At 36.8% G+C, this 19046-nt stretch overlaps 3 protein-coding genes and 1 non-coding gene across 7 annotated transcripts; 2 read left to right on the top strand and 2 right to left on the bottom strand.

Moving 5' to 3' along the window:
• The first annotated feature begins 1667 nt into the window (after positions 1-1667).
• LOC111451429 (probable folate-biopterin transporter 7) lies at positions 1668-4983 on the top strand. Of its 3 annotated transcripts, XM_023091854.1 has the most exons (3): positions 1669-2091; positions 3576-4684; positions 4771-4806. In XM_023091854.1, the coding sequence occupies exons 1-2, from the start codon at positions 1839-1841 to the stop codon at positions 4667-4669; spliced, it is 1347 nt and encodes a 448-aa protein (XP_022947622.1). In that variant the 5' UTR covers positions 1669-1838; the 3' UTR covers positions 4670-4684; positions 4771-4806. The 3 variants fall into 3 exon arrangements, with proteins under 3 accessions (XP_022947623.1, XP_022947622.1, XP_022947621.1); XM_023091855.1 differs by having other exon boundaries at positions 1668-2091; positions 3587-4983; XM_023091853.1 differs by having other exon boundaries at positions 1670-2091; positions 3576-4983.
• An 845-nt stretch (positions 4984-5828) lies between these two features.
• TRNAG-UCC lies at positions 5829-5900 on the bottom strand. Its single transcript has one exon. It is a non-coding gene; the product is annotated as a tRNA-Gly (tRNA).
• A 546-nt stretch (positions 5901-6446) lies between these two features.
• LOC111451425 (pentatricopeptide repeat-containing protein At5g14770, mitochondrial) lies at positions 6447-11992 on the top strand. 2 transcript variants are annotated; one of them, XM_023091843.1, is made up of 7 exons: positions 6447-6827; positions 7436-7486; positions 7579-9667; positions 9905-9981; positions 10086-10220; positions 10313-10458; positions 11371-11992. In XM_023091843.1, exons 1-3 carry the CDS (start codon positions 6615-6617, stop codon positions 9664-9666), a joined length of 2352 nt encoding a protein of 783 aa, XP_022947611.1. In that variant the 5' UTR covers positions 6447-6614; the 3' UTR covers position 9667; positions 9905-9981; positions 10086-10220; positions 10313-10458; positions 11371-11992. The 2 variants fall into 2 exon arrangements, with proteins under 2 accessions (XP_022947611.1, XP_022947610.1); XM_023091842.1 differs by lacking the exon at positions 9905-9981.
• Positions 11993-12248: 256 nt separating this feature from the next.
• Positions 12249-17516, bottom strand: LOC111451430 (maltose excess protein 1-like, chloroplastic). Its single transcript, XM_023091856.1, has 9 exons — positions 17070-17516; positions 15995-16168; positions 15566-15856; positions 15373-15462; positions 14143-14244; positions 13873-13991; positions 12946-13008; positions 12800-12861; positions 12249-12621 (listed from the first exon to the last, which is right to left on the bottom strand). Exons 1-9 carry the CDS (start codon positions 17322-17324, stop codon positions 12539-12541), a joined length of 1239 nt encoding a protein of 412 aa, XP_022947624.1. The 5' UTR covers positions 17325-17516; the 3' UTR covers positions 12249-12538.
• Between the last annotated feature and the right edge of the window lie 1530 nt (positions 17517-19046).

Raw genomic sequence — 19046 nt, 5'->3', positions numbered from 1 at the left:
CTAAGCTTTTTTTTTTTTTTTAATTTATTTTAAATTTAATCCTTTTATGATTTCAAAAGTTTAAATTTGGTTTTCTAATAATATTAATTTGGTCTCCTAAATATTTTGTTTGATCCCTACCATTTTATGCTAACCTCATGTATTGTACACCAAGATGAGCATGTATGGACATTTAGAGCCAAATGAGTACTAAGTATCAAGAGCCCATATCATTTTTTAAGTAACGGTAGACCTATAAATGGAGCTAGTTCCGGTAGGAGTGTACATTCAACCCGACAATCCGGACCAACCCAACCCGAACCATAAGGGTTGAGTTGGGATGGATTATCATTTTGGGTAGGGTTCGGTTCATTTTTCTTAACCCAAATTGAATCAGTTTGATTTCGGATTCATGAGCAAAACTTTTAAGTTGACCCGAGTCAAATAAAAATATACAAAATATATTAAAAAAATTTCAAATTAATTTGCTAGGTGGTATTGAGTTCTCCCGTTTATATTATTTTATTATTTTATTATTTTTAATTTTTAATAATTATTTATATATTTTATACTATTTTTAAATATTATATTTAAATATATTGTTTATTATATAATACAAAATTCTATTAATTATTAATTATGATTTATACCTTTCTAAATTATATATATAAATATTATAATATATAATTTAAAGTATATTTTAAATTTTAATGTATTTATGAACATTATTGTATCATAATTTATATATATTTTTATTTTTCTAATAGTTTAAGATATTGTTTCCTTTTAAATAAGTATAAGCATATTACAATTTAGTAGTCTTCAGTTTTATACAACGTTGAACTATGTTAATATATTACCATTTTTTTATTGAATTTGTTTGTTTTTTATTTATTTTTTCAATAATTATAGATTGATTTGTGTTTGTTTGTCAACTTTTAATATATTTTATCATCCGAATAATTATAAATTGTAGGTAAATAAAACTTTAAAAAAAATTTTGACAACCCGACCCAACCTGAAAATAGAGGGTTTGGGTTGGGTTGGGTTACCAATCCAACCAACCTGAACTTTTGGGTTGGGTCAAAAAAATCTCCAATCCGACCCAACCCGGACCATATACATACTCACCCATTACTAATTTCTTTTTCTAATAATAATTGAGTCAACATGTCACGTGACGTCGAGGCTATGAGAAAAAGATAAACCAAAGTCTTTTTTTCGTTTTTTTTATATAGGAAAAGCTTAGAAAGATTTTGATACAAATATAAATGATTATTGATAATTTTAATATTTTTCTTAAATATTATATACTTTGAAGTCATAGAATAAATTCAAAATGTTTTTTCTCTGATTTACCTTAGTTTTTGCAAGGTAAGTTAATAATCATTATAAAAGGATGGATAGATACAAAAAGTAAAAAATAAAAAAAAAAAAAATAATAAATTAAAAGACATTATGAATATTTTTGACTCCAAGAATATACTCCATTTCAACATAAATATTGTACTGTTTTTCATTATAGAAAAAATTTATTAAATTTTAATAATAATGGGTATAACGACCGAATCCTTACAAATTAAAAATATAAACACTAAATTAGTACGAATTAGATTATTACAAAATTAAAATTAAAATTATAAATAAATTAGTGTTTTTTTTATTGTTTAAAAGAAGTCAACAGTAAAAACCACCACCTGTGTCCATACAACTGCCATTACTTCCAAAAAAAAATCAAATACTAGAGCTCCACCACCGCCGTCTCCACCGCCTCCGCCTCCCTCACCGTCGCGGCAAGCTCCCATCTCTCAAAATTCTGCCTATACTCCTTCAATTTCCGAAGTTCCTCACTCTCTACGATGGTGAAATCGAATGGTGATAATCCGATCCGGAAGGTTCTCGGATTGGGGTATTGGGTTCAGGGTTTCCGGTGCTTTCCATGGATGGCGGTTAACTTCTTCCTCAAGGACGGTCTCAATGTCGACCCTTCTACTCTCCAGCTTCTTCAGAATTCCGCCAATCTTCCCATGGTCGCCAAGCCTCTCTACGGGATTCTCTCTGACGCCGTTTATATTTCCGGCCAACATCGCATCCCTTACATCGCTATTGGAGGTAATCTCCTTCCTATTGTTTAAATCTCTGTTTTATTCGCTTGAATTTTTCTTCTCTTTTTTTCTCCGCTTGCGCCTTTCTGTTCTGTGCCGGAATTCGATTGATTTGTTGTTAGGTTTCTTTGTTCTGAAACATCTGGAAAATGTTTATGCAACTACACGATTGATTTGTCGGATCACGCCTTGGATTTTAGTTCCTATCCTTTCAATTGCTTGAACAATTTGAATTAGAGAATTCCTCATGCGAGTGCCGATTTGTTTATTCCAGTAGTTGTAAAGATGTATGTTCTTAATCGGTTATCCAACCTGAAGAACTTCATTACAAATAAGATCCCACAACAAATTTGCATTACCATAAGGTACTTTTGATGTTTTTCAAAGCACTTTTATGTTAATCTCATGAAGATCTTGAGTAGGAGGTTCATTTGGGTACCCAAAAATGCTTTTGATCATTCTAAAGGCAATTGTCAACTGAAGGGATTTTCTTCACTTTGTCTATCTGTTCATATTGATCGTTTTATATGATTGCTTTTGTTAATCATAGACTTCCGCCCACATGATCATGCAGGATATAGATCTGCACTACACTGTTAATTACATGAGTTTCTGGAGAAATGAATTGGTATTACCCCTGAGGATTGGTACAGGTTTAGTAATTTTACGATGAACGACAGGACTGCACTTAAGGCATCAGGTTATGTGCTCGAGTGTTAGAAAGCTAGGCACCGATCATATATCTTGAGTTATAAATGTAAATGTTGAGGATTATTGGGAGGGAGTCCCATGTTGGCTAATTAAGGGGATGCTCATGGGTTTATAAGTAAGGAATACATCTTTATTGGTATGAGGCCTTCCGGGGAAACCAAAAGCAAGGCCATGAGAGCTTATGCTCAAAGTGGACAATATTATACCATTGTGGAGAATCGTGGTTCCTAACATGGTATCAGAATCATACCCTTAACTTACCCATGTCAATAAAATCCTCAAATGTCAAACAAAGAAGTTGAGAGCTTCGAAGGTGTAGACAAATGTGATGCAAGTATCGAACAAAGGGTGTACTTTGTTCAAGAGCTCCAGAGAAGGGAGTCGAGCCTTAATTAAGGAAAAACTATTTGAGAGCTCCATAGACCTCAGGAGAGGCTCTATGGTGTACTTTATTCGAGGAGAGGATTTTTGGGAGGGAGTCCCACGTTGGCTAATTAAGGGGATGATCATGGGTTTATTAGTAAGGAATACATCTCCATTCGTATGAAGTGTTTTAGGGAAACTAAAAGTAAAGTCATGAAAACTTATGTTCAAAGTGGACAATATCTATTGTTGTCAAGATTTGTGGTTCCTAACAGTAAACACGCCAAGTCATTAATCAATTAATTTAAACCCTTTATGTCATATGTTAATATGTTGGATAATTTACTCACCAGCTCTTGCATTTTGTTGTCAATTTTCACAAATTATTTATTCCTCTTATGTTTTATGTTGACGCAGCTTTCTTACAGGCAGTGTCATGGATACCCATCGCAATCATGTCACCATCAAGTATTTCGGTTTTAACCATTAGCATATATCTTCTCCTCAGCAACCTCGGTGCTTCAATAGCCGAGGTTGCTAACGACGCCATTGTTGCAGAAGCAGGAAAGCAGTCCATTTCTTCCAAGAATTCTGGAAAATCCTCCTCAGGTGAGCTCCAGGCATTTGTTTGGGTAGCATCCTCTGCTGGTGGGATTCTTGGAAATCTTCTGGGAGGCGTTGCTATCGATCGGTTCTCGCCTCAAGCAATGTTCCTGTTCTTTGGCATTCTCCTTTCGCTTCAATTTTTCTTAACCATCATCGTTCATGAACGCTCTCTCAATCTCCCTCGGAGCTCAACCAATGCTGGTATCAAAAAACAGCTCTCCGAACTCTTAACCGTGCTGAAAAAACCTGAAATTGCGTACTCCTTAACATGGTTTGCTGCATCTTACAGCATAATCCCTGCACTGACTGGCACCATGTTCTTTTATCAAACAGAGCATTTGAAAATTGAGTCATCTGTTTTGGGTATCTCTAAGGTTCTTGGCCAGGCAGCCCTGCTGTTGTGGGGCGTAATCTACAATCGTCAGCTGAAGTTGGTCCCATCTAGGAAACTTATTTCAAGTATCCAGGTTTCAATGGCAGTGTTTATGATCTCGGACATGTTGTTCGTGAAAGGAGTCTATCGAGATATGGGCGTTCCAGACTTCGTATATGTTGTTTTATTCTCTGGACTTTCAGAGGTTCTGTTATTCTTCAAGATCTTGCCATTCAGTGTTCTGATACCTCAGTTTTGCCCACCAGGATGCGAGGGCTCTCTCATGGCATTCGTAATGTCAGCCATTGCCCTCGCATTCATAGTGAGCGGATGTCTCGGTGTAGCGCTTGCATCTTATGTTGGGGTCACAGCAAGTAATTTTTCTGGCCTTCCTCATGGTCTTATAATACAGGCTATCTGCACTCTTCTGCCATTGTCTTGTTCATGGTGCATCCCTGATGATGTCAAAGCCAAAGACAAAGGCAATGCCAATGCCAAAGATAGAAGAAAAGACTACAAAAAGCAGCAGTAGAACAATGGAAGACTGGTTAGTATGGTCAGTGAATTCAAATACAAATATTTACATCTCGTTTGATAACGATTTTGTTCTCGTTCTTTTCTTTCGTATCATAGTCGATCTTTCAAAAAAGAAGAAGAAGAGGAAGGAGTTGTTTTTAGAAACATAGTTTGTTTTATTTTTTAAAATTTTGACTGATTTTTAAACAATTTTGGTTGTTTATTAGAAAAAGGAAATAGAGGGGTAATAATATGTGACCCCTGTAGAAGATATAAATTTTATGTCAGTTGAGTTGTGCTCATATTGGTTAATGTATTGACTACTTTACTATGTTTGGTCTCTAAAGTTTGAAATGTGTGTATTTATCTCGTTTGAAAAAAAATGATTTTAAATGGTCACATTTGACCGTTCATTAACTTGATTGATTGTTTCACCAATTATTGACTAGGTTGTTAAGCAATAAAAACACAGGAACGAAACATGTCTATGGTTGGCTCACGGTGGGCATCGCTTGTTTCCTCTTATCATGGACACCTTGAGGTTTAGTGACTTGTTCATCACCATCCTCTAAGTTATATGCCATCACATTTTTGGACAACAAGTTACGGCAAGATACAAAAAATATTTTGTCATTCGTTGGATAAATATAGTGCTAATGGTATTTCTTGACCTATATTATACGGGAATTATCGAGGAACATGGGAAGTTAGGTACTCCCATATGCATATTATTTGACACTATGCACAAAATGAGAAATGAACGAAATCTTTGATTACTCGAAATATGTAATTTTATTAGTATACGTCAAACCCTCTCAATGCCCCACTTCCGAAACATACCCATATGTGAGATATTTCTGCACAAAGAAATAAATACTCATAAGAAATAAAAAAAAAATGTTTTTTTTTTAATAAAATTGCTAAAACTTCAGAAGGAAGAAATTAAGTCCGATCAGGGTTGAAACAACTTGAATTATAGCTGGAAAAATGGATGAATTGACATAAAATAAAGGTTAAAATTCTACCACTAATCTTAGAAAATTGAAAATTTTGGTTTATAAAAATTTTTCTATTTAAGAAAATTTTAATTCAAAGGAACAACAACAATGAAAATAAACCCTTGAGAAAAAAAATAAGAAGGAAAACAGAAAAAGACAATATAAAAAAAAAAGGATTGCGTTTGCCGGGAGTCGAACCCGGGTCTATTGCTTGGAAGGCAATTATCCTAACCGTTGGACTACAAACGCTTGCTGTTTATGGTTTCAAATTTTTAATTAAATAAAAGTTAAAGGCACCTTTGTTATATCTTAGTTTTGGATTAAAAAAAAAATATCTTAATTTTGATTAAACCACGAACATTAATTAAAAAGTTTCATTAATACTTTTCCATTTCTTTCGGAAGTTAAGAAATACTAGCATTAACATAATTCCCTTAAAAACTATTCAAAATATTTTTACCATTAATATATAAACGAAAATTGTTTATTACACCTCGTGGATTATCCTCCAAAATTTTTATATTACATTTTAAAAATTTATAAATATATGACAAACTCATTTATTGACACCTTTTAAATTATATATGAGTATTTTTGAAACATTTTTTAAATTTAAAGATTTATTATTATTATTTTGAGAATATTATTGAAATTAAAAAAAAGAAAAAAAAAAGAAAAGAAGTTGAAGTTGACAGGTGTTTTTATTAATTTGGGAGATAAATATTTTAAAAATTTTTGGAGCATAATTGAAATAAAATTTATAATTTAATACAAAGTTTAATTAGGAATAAAAGTTCTGTTCAACCAAAAGCTCCGTTTCGGCAATGCCGGGAAGCTCCCCTCTCTCCCTCCATTTCCGTTCAGTAGAGTTCTTAGTCCATCGCTGAACAACAACCAGCTTCTTCCACCCATTCTCGAGCTTCTTATTCTCGATGTTCAGATAAGAATTCATATGCAATATCAATGGCGAGGAGATCAGTAGCATTCCCGTTCTCGCGTCTTCTCCTCAGTCATGTCTTCAAGAACCCTATGGACGCCATATTCCATGGATTTCCCCCTTCCTCTCGAAACCCAAATCTCTCTCTTCTAGGCGCACTCTTCTGTTCCACTTCCTCGTCCAGAGACGTACGGAACCTTCTTGCCGAGTTGAAGATTGAGAAGCAGTTTATGGAATCGGTTGCAATTTTCCCCTCCAAGTATTTCAATTTCGTTTTTACTGTTCTGCTGCCTCACAAGCGTTCTGTTTCTTTTCTACTTTCTAGAATGGAAAATTTGATTCATTCTCGTCATGTTTTGATCTTCTATCCATTTAGTTGCTCTGCTGTTTGATGCACATGTTATCCATTTGGGGATTTACTGCAACAAAGTAGTCTAGTTCTTAATAATTTTCAAATTCCAGATGGTAATTGAATGTTGCTGGAGAAGAATCTGCCAAATTTTGGCCAATGTTGATTAATTGTGAACTAAGTTTAACAAGGGATATCTTGTGCAGTTCCAGTATTGTTTTGGGATTATTGTAGGGTAAAAAATTAATTCCTCAAAAAAAGTTTTATAATTACTTGAGGTATTATGATATACATGTCGTTGATATAGATCATAAATCCTTTTTCTTTTTTATGGAAAAAAATATGTTTCGTTTGTATGTTCGTGGATGCTTGAATATCTCAAGCTTAAGCTTTGAATTTGTATTTCTTTCTGATGTTATAGTTTCCCCCTAAAAAATTATTTTCATAAAATAACCCAGATTTATAAACTAACTCAAAGTTGTTTCATAACAATGACAGGTTTCGGATGAGCAATCGATTGACGTGAATATAACAAGCAATGTTAGAGAGGTATCAAACACTCTTCTTTTAATTATTATACTTGGAGAAATGTTTACTGTTTATCAGAACTTTATGTAATATGTTGATCCTACTGTTAACAGAATGGGCTCGAAGAAGCACTTTCTTTGTATGAGGAAATGGTTGGAAGTGGAATCTTCCCTGATGTAGTAACTTATAGTTCCATTTTATATGGTCTTTGTAAGCACGGGAAGTTGTCTGAAGGAAAACTGCTTTTGAGGGAGATGGAAAAGATGGGCATGCATCCTAATGATATCTCATATTCTATCCTTCTCGACGCATTGTTTAAGGCTCGGAAAATTAAAGAAGCATTAATGACACTGGGTTGTATGATTGTGCGTGGGAATAGCTTTGATCTGATAGCATGTACTGTTTTGATTGATGGATTCTGTAAGAATGGAGGAATCAAAGAGGCCGAATATATATTCAACAACTTATATCAACTTAATCTAGTTCCGAACTCTATCACATATTCTGTTTTAATCGATGGACGTTGCAAGTTAGGAGACATAAATGGTGCTGAATCTTCTCTGCATGAGATGGAGGAGAAAGATTGTGTTCCTAATGTCATCACATATTCTTCTATGATCAATGGTTATGTGAAGAAAGGAATGCTTTGGAATGCATTTAATGTATTGAGAAAGATGGTACACAAAAATGTGATGCCAAATATATTTACTTATGCAATTCTACTTGATGGTTCTTTCAAAGCTGGTTGGCAAGATATTGCCCTTGATCTTTACAACAAAATGAAACAGAGAGGATTGAAGGATAATGTTCTTATACTGGATGCTTTTGTGAACAACTTGAAAAGAAGTGGAAGGATGGAAGAAGCTGAGGATTTAATTGCAAAAATGGAATCAGGAGGTTTAATACCCGACCTTGTGAACTACACAAATTTGATGGATGGGTTCTTGAAGTCTGGGAAAGAGTCATCTGCTCTTAACCTGGCTCAGGAATTGATATCCAAGAATGTAATGTTTGATGTTGTTGCTTTTAATGTCCTAATTAATGGTTTGTTTAAGCTTGGGAAATGTGATACTGAATCAATTTATAAAGTAATGGGGGATTTGGGGTTATCTCCCGACTCAGCAACATACAACACCATGATAAATGGTAATTTTAAGAAGGGGAACTGGGAAACTGCCGTGCAATTGTGGAATGAGATGAAGAGCAGAAAGTTGGTACCAAGTGCAATCACATGTAACCTTATGATAAACGGACTTTGTGAAGCTGGGAGGATAGAAAATGCAATCAATATTGTGAAAGAAATGGTTGTGATGGGTTTGTACCCCACATTAATTACTTATAGAATTCTACTCAATGCATCCTCAAAGAGTAGAAGAGCTGACACTATTTTACAGGTCCATAAGTTGCTTGTGGATTTGCACCTTGAAGTCAATAAGGATATTTACAATATTCTCATAAGCAACTTGTGCAAACTAGGAATGACTAGGAAGGCAACTGCAGTGCTGAAGGACATGGAGAAAAGAGGAATTTTAGCTGACACAATAACATACAATGCCCTGATACAAGGATACTGCATTAGCAGCCATCTGAAGAGAGCTTTTATAACATTTTCTACTATGTTGTCTGAAGGAGTTTCTCCAAATATTGAAACTTTCAATCTCCTTCTAGGTGGTCTTTCTAAAGCTGGGTTAATACGCGAGGCAGATGACCTACTCAACAAGATAAAGAAACGGGGCTTAGTTCCCAATGCTTGTACCTATGAAACTCTGATGTGTGGCCATTGCAAGGTTGGAAATACAAAGGAAGCTTTGAGATTCTACTGTGAGATGGTAATTAAGGGATTTATTCCAAGAGCGGGCGCCTATAACACGCTTATTGGTTATTTTTCCAAGATGGGAAAAATGAGCCAAGCCAAGGAGCTAATGAAAGAGATGCAGAGAAAAGGTGTATCCCCCACTTCTTCCACATATGACATACTGATTTGTGGATGGTGCAAACTGTCTAAAATGCCAGAACTGGACAGGACATCGAAAGTATCATACCGGGCTGAGGCAAAAAGATTACTCAATGAGATGAATGATCGAGGATTTGTTCCTTGTGAAAGTACTCTTTTTTGCATCGGCTCTACATTTGCTGCACCTGGGAAGAAGGCTGATGCTCGTATGCTATTGAAGAGCACATTCAGGAGAAGGCGTGAATGAGGTATGTTTATTTTAGGGGCTAAATTCCTTCAAATAGTCAGTATTGTCTTTACTCTTAGATTTATCTTATGATCTCTTAGTGCTATAGCATTGTTAGCAAAGTTAAAGGTTACATTGTCTTAATTGGATGAATTAATATTAAAACTATTAATAATTACAATAATAACTCAGAAATGCCCATAATTTGATTCACATCCAGGTGAAGTTCAATGTCTTTTGCCTTTTCATCATCATCCAGGCAATGTTACTCATCAAGTCTCCATCTCATTTGTGCAACCCTCTCAATTATCTATGATCATCACCCATCATTATTGAGTATATCTTTCCTTCCCCCCTGTGGTAATGCCATTTTGAGGTGTCATCATTCTTGAGACTAACTTGGGTTTTGTTCTATTGTATCTCTCCATTTCTAATTCCAGGGCCTACTGGGGTGAGTTGAAGAAGTTGAAACTTCACATATAAACGAGAGCTACAGTTGTGCATGCGCTCGGGAATCTACTGGTATACTCAGGACGTGTTAATATGTTGGTTCAGAAAGTTAAAGTTCTTGAAAGGTAGTTGGTCACAAAAATTTCATATGGTAATATTTCTTAAAAGTTGCATAGGAGTTTGCTGGATGTATATTTTTATTCATTCATTTTTACAGGAACTGTTTGAAAGTGGGAAAGATGAAAAACGGTGAAATAGAATTGTGCATTCAAAAAAGTGGCGAGAATACTTCTTGTATGGTCTTCTTTGCTTACAATGCATGAGATTCAAGGCGTTTCCAAAGCATTTCATGGGAGCTTCAAGGTGAGTAGTTTTGTTTCTCTTCATGCTTCTCTATTACATGCTCAACATCATTGAGTACACTCATCATTGGTAGCCTGAATTTCAACGTTTCTACATCTTTTTTTTTTTCAAAAGAAAGACCGTGAAAAGAATATTATGTTTTGATTCTCATGTTATTCACCTGAAAGGTAAGACTTCCTAAGTTTAACCTTTTTCGTCCTGACTCCATCTCAACTAAAACAAAACTTTGCACAGTTCTCCAGCATCTGCCCTCTAGAGTTGTGTTATTTTCAGTTGTCATATATTTGTTGCCCAAGACTTGGGCAGGCAGTCCATGCTTTTATTGTTGACATTAGCGGCATAAGGTTTAGTTACTCCATTAAGTCTCTTTTAATTTATCCTTTTCATAGTTTGCATTTTTCAATCTTAGTGATGGCATAAGGTTGAAATTAATACAAAGCTCTGTGTTGATTGTTGAGCTTATCTTTAGAGCACCCGGAAAGCGTTATCTTAAAATGTCTTAGAACCGAGGAAAAACGATATTTTCTTGTCAATTTTCAGGAAAAGGATGTCTGGAATTATAATGCTTTTGGGTTTAAGAACCATTTACTCTCACGGCCGAACTTCCTAATAATTCTTATTGAATGATCAACGAATGAGTTTATAGACATCACAAAGGAAACAACTTAAAGAATAAGACAACATAACAGAAATTACCAAGTGACCAAATAAACTAAAGTTGCATAATAGAAAGAATGATGTTGTCATCATTTGCTAATCATTAGCTCACAGAGGGTTCTAGAATTTCCAATGCTAGCTCACCCAGCCGGTCGAGCTGAATATCTAAATGCCATGTGTTACGAACTTAACATATCTCTCTCATGCACACATTTTGAGATCTCTGGACATCGATCATTGTTTATTGACTTGCAGGGACAGTTTGCTTCGAGTTGGTTGGAGAAAGTCTGAATTCACTGGGCATAACAGATTTTCTGAAACTGTACAAGCTTAATGAGAGCATGTCATGGTGATGGAAGGAAGGATATGGATAAATAGTAAACAGAAAGTGAAACTCCAGGCAGATATTTGAAGTTTTCTGAATGTTGATGCAGAATTGTGGTTGCGTTGAAGTGGCAAAAATTGAGGTCTATGTTGATATAATTTAGAGTTCTCTTTCAAGTTGGCTACAAGAAAGCGAAAGGGAAAGGGATTTGTAATCTCTCTTATATTTGGGTACTTTCGACAAACATTGGTTTGCTCCCCATCTTCTGACAAATTGGTTCAACATTTGTGAGATCTCACATCGGTCGGTTAGAGAGAGAACGAAGTGTTCCTTGTACGAATGTGGAAATCTCTCTCTAGCAGACGCTTTTTAAAACCGTGAAGTTGACGGTAATACGTAACGGGCCAAAACAGACCATATCTATTAGTGGTGGGCTTAGGCTGTTATATGTATGGTAAGGAAACTTGTAGGATTTTAATAGTTTAGGAAGATTTGGCTATCATAGGATATGTGTACGTTCTCCTAAGATTCCAATTCTTTTTCGTGTCCTAATATCATTTGATTCCAATTCTTTTTCGTGTCCTAATATCATTTAGCCGTTCTAATATCATTTAGCCGATTTATAATAGTTGTGTAATATACATTGTTTTTTTAAGTTTCTTTTACAGGATTACAATTGAACTAGTTCATGATTTTAGATATGTTAGGAAGGAATAAAGGAATAGCATGACGTTCGAAATTTACTAGAACGATTTACCAATCGCTTATAAACAAATCATTTTCGCTAAAATCACTCGCCCGTACACCATGACAATAAAGAATGATTTTATTAGCTCAACATATTTCAGTCATAATATACAAGAAAGCTATGCATATTTTTTCAAAGCATAATATGTACAAAAAAAAAATAACTTGGCTCTCTCCATAGCCTACGGAGCTTACTTTTTTCCCTCTTCACAACACTGTTCTTGCTTGAGCTATATTCAAACCACGGTTTGCAGCCATCAAACAAAGCCCTTGAGTTCAGATTTGATTTTAAATTGCATTTGTCTCGAACCTTAAAATCTCGCTCGCTCTCTTCAAGCTCGAACAAGGCAGTCATGATCCAAAAAGTAGCTCCTTAATAGACATTAATGGTGATTGGAATCCATATGCCTCAGAGTCTCTCCAGATGAAAAAACCTACCAAAAAAAAAAAAAAAACAATAAGAAAGAAACCACTACAAGTGTTGTTTCTAAATCATGCAGAAACGAGAAACGAGAACATTATCAAACAAACAAATAATATAAACAGCTATCTCAGTGGCAGTTTGTGAAAAAGGAGAAGAATATGGCAGCCAGAAATGAATGGAAGAAGAACCTATCCAAGAGAAAAGACCAGCAGTTGCAGCAATGAAGAACTCCCTGCTCACGCCGCTGCAGCTGTGGGATCAATAAAGACATACAATTAACTCATACTAAGGCCACACAAATGCAGATGTAACAACAAAATGATGAGCAGCTTACCAGTACAAGCATACAATGTTGGCGTATCCGTAAAACAAAACAGCCCAACTCGAACCCAAGAACCTGCAATTTCAGTTTGAACCAACTAATATAGATAAGCTAATCAAGACTGGTGCCGTCGTGGGTAACTGTAATAGCTCAAGCCCACCGCTAGCAGATATTGTCTTCTATGGACTTTCCTTTCCAGACTTCCACTCAAGGTTTTAAAACGCTTATGTTAGGGAGAGGTTTCCCTTTCGTTCCCCTCTCCAACCAACGTGGGATCCCACAAACCACCCCTTGGGGCCTAGCATCCTCGCTGGCCCACTCCCCAGTGTCTGGCTCTCACGAGATATTGTCCTATTTTGACTTTCCCTTCTGGGCTTCCCCTCAAGGTTTTAAAATGCGTCTATTAGGGAGAGGTTTTGCTTATAAAGTATATTTCATTCTCCTCTCCAACCAATAACCAATGTGAGATCTCACAATCCACCCCCTTAGGGCCCAACATGCTCGCTGGCACACTACCTAGTGTCTGGCTCTCAGCAGATATTGTTCTCTTTGGACTTTCCCTTCCGGGCTTCCCCGCAAGATTTTAAAACGCGTCTGTTAGGGTCTCTAATAAAGTATATTTCGTTCCCCTCTCCAACCAATACAGGATCTCACATTAACAACCCGAGGGCCAAAACATCACACGGATTATGTGTTGGTTAGACCTGTTTTCATAATATGCAAGACGTAGTTGTTCTTTGGTTTCTTTCTCTTATTGACAGGTGACATTGACACAGTTTTACAATGAGAACAACACATCTGTACTAAAAATGAAGATTATGTTTTAACAAATATTTGTGTGGTTCAATTATAAAGCCAGACCCTAAACAAGTCGATTGAAAACAAAATAACGACTAGAAAACAGACGTGAAAGGTTTGATTGTGGGGAAATAACGTTACCACATGAAGTCTCGAATGAATAGAGCACGTGGGAGCGTAAGACCATTTCCAATCAGGGCAAGAAGCATTGTAAGAGCTGATAAGCCTTTGATGTTCTCAGGATTCAGATAATTAGTCCACTGAACAGACAACATATGGTGGTGAGAGGTAATATCCGTAAGTGTTCAAGCTAACTATCATATATCTCGACTATTCTCACGAGCCAACCATCTAACTCTAATACATTTGTATATGTTTATATCATACCAAAAGTTCAAACAGGAAAAATACCAATTGTGAAACCGGCATCCACATGAAGAGGAGTGTTGCTGTCCATCCAGATAATGCTCCAACAAATTTGACACCTTTTTCAGGAAGTTTTCCAGTGCGTGCCTGTAAATCTTAAAAGAACACCTTTAAGGGAATGTTGAACAAGTCTAACATTTCAGCAACATGAAAAGAAAATATTGTAATCTTGGTTTCAGATCTCAAACTCGAACTATACCATTTTTATGATCATATACACATAAGAAAAGTTGTCATCAGAAAGAGAAGAATATAGCCAAAATAGGGAGTGTGATGTGAGAGTACTAGAAGGGAATATATTAGGGATATTGGTAGAACATTTGTAACATCTCAAGCTCACCGCTAGCAAATATTGTCTTCTTTGGGCAATCCCTTTCGGACTTTCTCTCAAGGTTTTCTGCTAGGGAGAGGTTTCCATACCCCTTATAAAGAATATTTTGTTCCCCTCTGCAACCGATGTGGGATCTCACAATGAGAAACATAAATGTTATCAAATTGTGAGATCCCACACCGGTTGGAAAGGAGAACGAAACATTCTTTATAAGGATGTGGAAACCTCTCTCTGGCAAACACGTTTTAAAAAACCTTGGGAGAAAACCCGAAAGAGATAGCCCAAAGAGGACAATATTTGCTAGCGGTGGGTTTGGGCTGTTACAAATGGTATCGGAGCCAGACATTGGGCGATGTGCCAACGAGGACTCTGGGCCCCGAAAGGGGGTGGACACTGGGCAGTGTGCTAGCGAGGACACTGAGCCCCGAAGGGGGGGTGGATTGTGAGATCCCACATCGATTGGGGAGGGAAACGAGTCCAACGAGGACGTTGGGCCCCAAAGGGGGATGGATTGTGAGATCCCACATCGGTTGGAGAGGGGAACGAACATTCTTTATAAGGGTGTAGAAACCTCTCCCTAGCAGATGCATTTTAAAAAACTTGAGGGAAAGTCCAAAGAAGACAATATCTGCTAGCGGTGAGCTTGAGCTATTACAACATTGGTGAAGCCAGTGTGTGCAATTAGTCAGGGGACTTGGTTATAAATAGGAAGGGTAAGCGATCTTAAGATAAACGCTTGTCTAATCACATAAGATAAACGTGCACAAACTTGTTAACGAAGTATAGAGACCATGAACTAACCCTCTAAGATTTTGTGCAGACATATTTCATTGAATGAATTAGCATATGAACTCAAAGGAAAATATAGGCAAGAAAAAGTCTACCAAAGCAACCGCAAGAAGTGCAGCAACCAAAGCAATGATTCCAGGCAAGATACTATTCGGTATGAACGGAACAAAAGTAGACCACATAACCTGCACGAAAATTAAGCAAACCCAAAACTTCATCTCTTCGAGACAATTCTTAATATTAAACGTTATCGTTTTATGAACGAAGCTAAGCTAGAAAAGACATTACCTGGGGGAGGACAGAAAATCCACCAACAGTGATGAAATCTTCCCAAAATTTCAAGATTAGAACAGGAAGAACATTAAAGAAACTCATGAAGTTTATAACAAGACCAGAAGCCACGACCGCCGACGTGGCTGCAAAGTAAGGCAAGGGCATGGCCCCTGCTATTGCAAGCTGAGCAAAAACTATATATGTTGTAACTACTCCTAATGTTTGAATTAACATGGCCTCCTTCTCCCTCTTCTTCGCAAAGTATGACAACAATGCAAGGTTCCCAAGCAAACCAGTTAACATCCCCTACATGTATAAGAAAGTGAAAGAAGAACACACAAATTATCTTTGAAACACGAAACATTAACGCGCATGACACGAAACATTATTGTCAATGTCCATTCTCTATAAACAGCTTGAATTATGAATGGAAGTAGTTTTTACCAGCCATGGAACTGCCAAAAGCGCGGTTTCGTTTCCAGATAAAAGGTTTCGGGCGTTAAGGATAATCTGAGGCAATTGTAGCAACATAAAAGGGATATTTGCTGCTGCAGAGAACTTTGCTGTCAATGAACTCCATTCCTCAAGCCTTTTGCTGTCCCTTAAGGTCTCAGATCCCTTTCACAATTTTAAAAGTGAAAACGTGAGTACAAAAATCATTATATATAAGGATCTGCTTGGTCATTCCAAAACTTGATCATGATCGCTAACCATTGTATTTTATTGCTAATGAAGTTCCTGATCATGATAATAAATGAAGATAGCATTTAAGAATTACAAACAATATAACACAGCAGCAATTGAGCACTTCTCATACTCAATCGATCATTCCATAGAAAATTTTCAGAAATTGATGTTTCTACTTGAGTATGAGGTCTTTTGGGAAAATCAAAAGCAAAACCGTGAGAATTTATGCTAAAAGTGGACAATATCATACCATTGTGGAGGTCGTGATTCCTAACATGGTATTAGAGTCATGCCCTTAACTTAGTCATGTCAACAGAACCTCACAAGTGAGCCTTGAAGGTGTAGCCCAAAGTGACCCAAAATGTCGAACAAATGGAGTACTTTGTTCGAGGACTCTAGAGAAGTAGTCGAGCCTCGATTAAGGAGAGGTTGTTCGAGGGCTCTATAGGCCTCTGGGGAGGCTCTATAGTGTACTTTGTTCGAGGGGAGGATTGTTGAAGATGGTTGGGGAGGGAGTCCCACGTTGGCTAATTTAAGGAATATTTAGGGAATGATCATGAGTTTACAAACAAGGAATACATCTCCATTAGTACGAGACCTCTTGGGAAAGCCCAAAGCAAAGTAACGAGAGCTTATGATCAAAGTGGACAATATCATACAATTATGGGGAGTCGTAATTCCTAACAACACATGCCACAGACCAAAACCACATCCTATCATTATAGCAAATATGATGGCGCATTGAAATCCCCATTGATCAAGTCGGATAAAAAGAACAGAAATCATCAAAATCTGGCCAATATAGTATACAGCAGCCAGTGAGAGGAGCTACCTGGTGATGTGATTGAGGGACGTCGGATTCCGAGGCGGAGACCGGAGAAAGACGGCGGTGCGGCAAGGTTAATCGCGAACTGAATGGCAGCGCCTGCTTCAAACAAAAGAAATTCTGCGGATTTGGGTTATTGAGAGGGAAAAAAAGGGAAATGGGCTTCGAAGGAATTGAAGCCGAGGAGAACACAAATGGGTCTCGTCGAAAAGGATCTGTTGCCCTATTGGAAGCCAATGGGGGCTTACCCGCCATTGTCATCGCGGTAAGCTCAGATTTCTGACAGACACAACGACAATTGATTCGCTAGTAGAGCGAGAGAGAGAGGAAGAAATGAGAGGAGCGCGCGGAAAGAATCTCGATCATGAGCGTTAATAAGACAAAGAAGATCTAATTTGGAGTGTTCCTGAGATGGGTCTGAGATATTTAGCAACAATTAGCATTTCGTTTCACGTTCTTGCTCAAGTGTGCGAAAAGTCGAGAGCAAAGAGAGATAGATGAAAAGTCTGGTGGGTCCGACTCAAGTTATAAACTAAAACAAGACAATACGTCTTAAATAAGCATGATCGTGATACTATATTGTTATAACGAATCAAAGAGCTTTTTATCGAGTCATAGACAATATGTCTTAAATAAGCATGATCGTGACACTATATCGTTATAACGAATCAAAGAGCTTTTTATCGAGTCATAGACAATACGTCTTAAATAAGCATGATCGTGACACTATATCGTTATAACGAATCAAAGAGCTTTTTAAGGATAGATTTATTCTCGTCACTTGTATATTTAATTTATTTTCAAATTTAAAGAGATGGTTTCATAAAAATAATAATAAATAAAAAAAGAAGTGGTCCATTAGGCCCAATTCTAGGACCTTGGGAGGGTCCAAGAGGCACCGGCCAGTTTTCCTTTCACTGCAAAGAGGGAGAGGTTATCGTTGCTCTGTGAGGCCAGCCTGACGCGCTCCCCCCCTCTGCTCTAGGGACTGTATGGTGTGGGCTTTCGCCTATACCACACACAGCCCATCTCTTTGCTTGAAAGAGGCTGGCCCGTATAAAGCCCACTTCAACCCGGCCCAGAAACTTGGGCTTATGTTCCACCTTTCTATTGCCCTCACTTGAGTTACAAGCTTACGCGACCAAGCTCGGCGATTGTAGCCATCTATGACCCAAACTTAATACTGCAAATTATGCTTCAAAGTTAGCAATGTGGGATTGATTTTGGTACAATCTTCACACATTCGCTCTAGATACTTAACTTTCATTTCATTTGCCCTTTCGTTTCCATTTTACATCTAAAAGAAAGAGATGCTGTCTATGAATCACTCACATATTCTTCTGAATTATACGTATCCGCAGGATTAATTTGGAAAACCCGTAGGGATATGCAAGAACAAACAATTTTTATTGGAAACATTCCTCTAATGAATTCCCTAGAAACTTCTATAGTAAATGGACTCTACAGAATTGTGATCAGTCAAATATTGCAAAGACCCGATATCTATTACCAGTCAGAATTGGACCATAACGGAATTTCGGTCTATACCGGCACCATAATATCTGATTGGGGAGGAAGATTAGAATTAGAGATTGATCGAAAAGCAAGGATATGGGCTCGTGTGAGTAGGAAACAGAAAATATCTATTCTAGTTCTATCATCAGCTATGGGTTCGAATCTAAGAGAAATTCTCGAGAATGTTTGCTACCCTGAAATTTTTTTGTCTTTCCTGAATGATAAGGAGAAAAAAAAAATTGGATCAAAAGAAAATGCCATTTTGGAGTTTTATCAACAATTTTCTTGTGTAGGTGGAGATCCGGTATTTTCTGAATCCTTATGTAAGGAATTACAAAAGAAATTCTTTCAACAAAGATGTGAATTAGGAAGGATTGGTCGACGAAATCTGAACCAGAGACTTAATCTTGATATACCTGAGAACAATACATTTTTGTTACCGCGAGATATATTGGCAGCTGCAGATCA

This window comes from Cucurbita moschata, unplaced genomic scaffold, assembly GCF_002738365.1.
Source record: "Cucurbita moschata cultivar Rifu unplaced genomic scaffold, Cmos_1.0 Cmo_Scf00013, whole genome shotgun sequence".
Lineage (NCBI taxonomy): Eukaryota > Viridiplantae > Streptophyta > Magnoliopsida > Cucurbitales > Cucurbitaceae > Cucurbita > Cucurbita moschata.
Note: the sequence above shows the minus strand (reverse complement) of the source record. Positions and strands in the feature narration are given on the sequence as shown.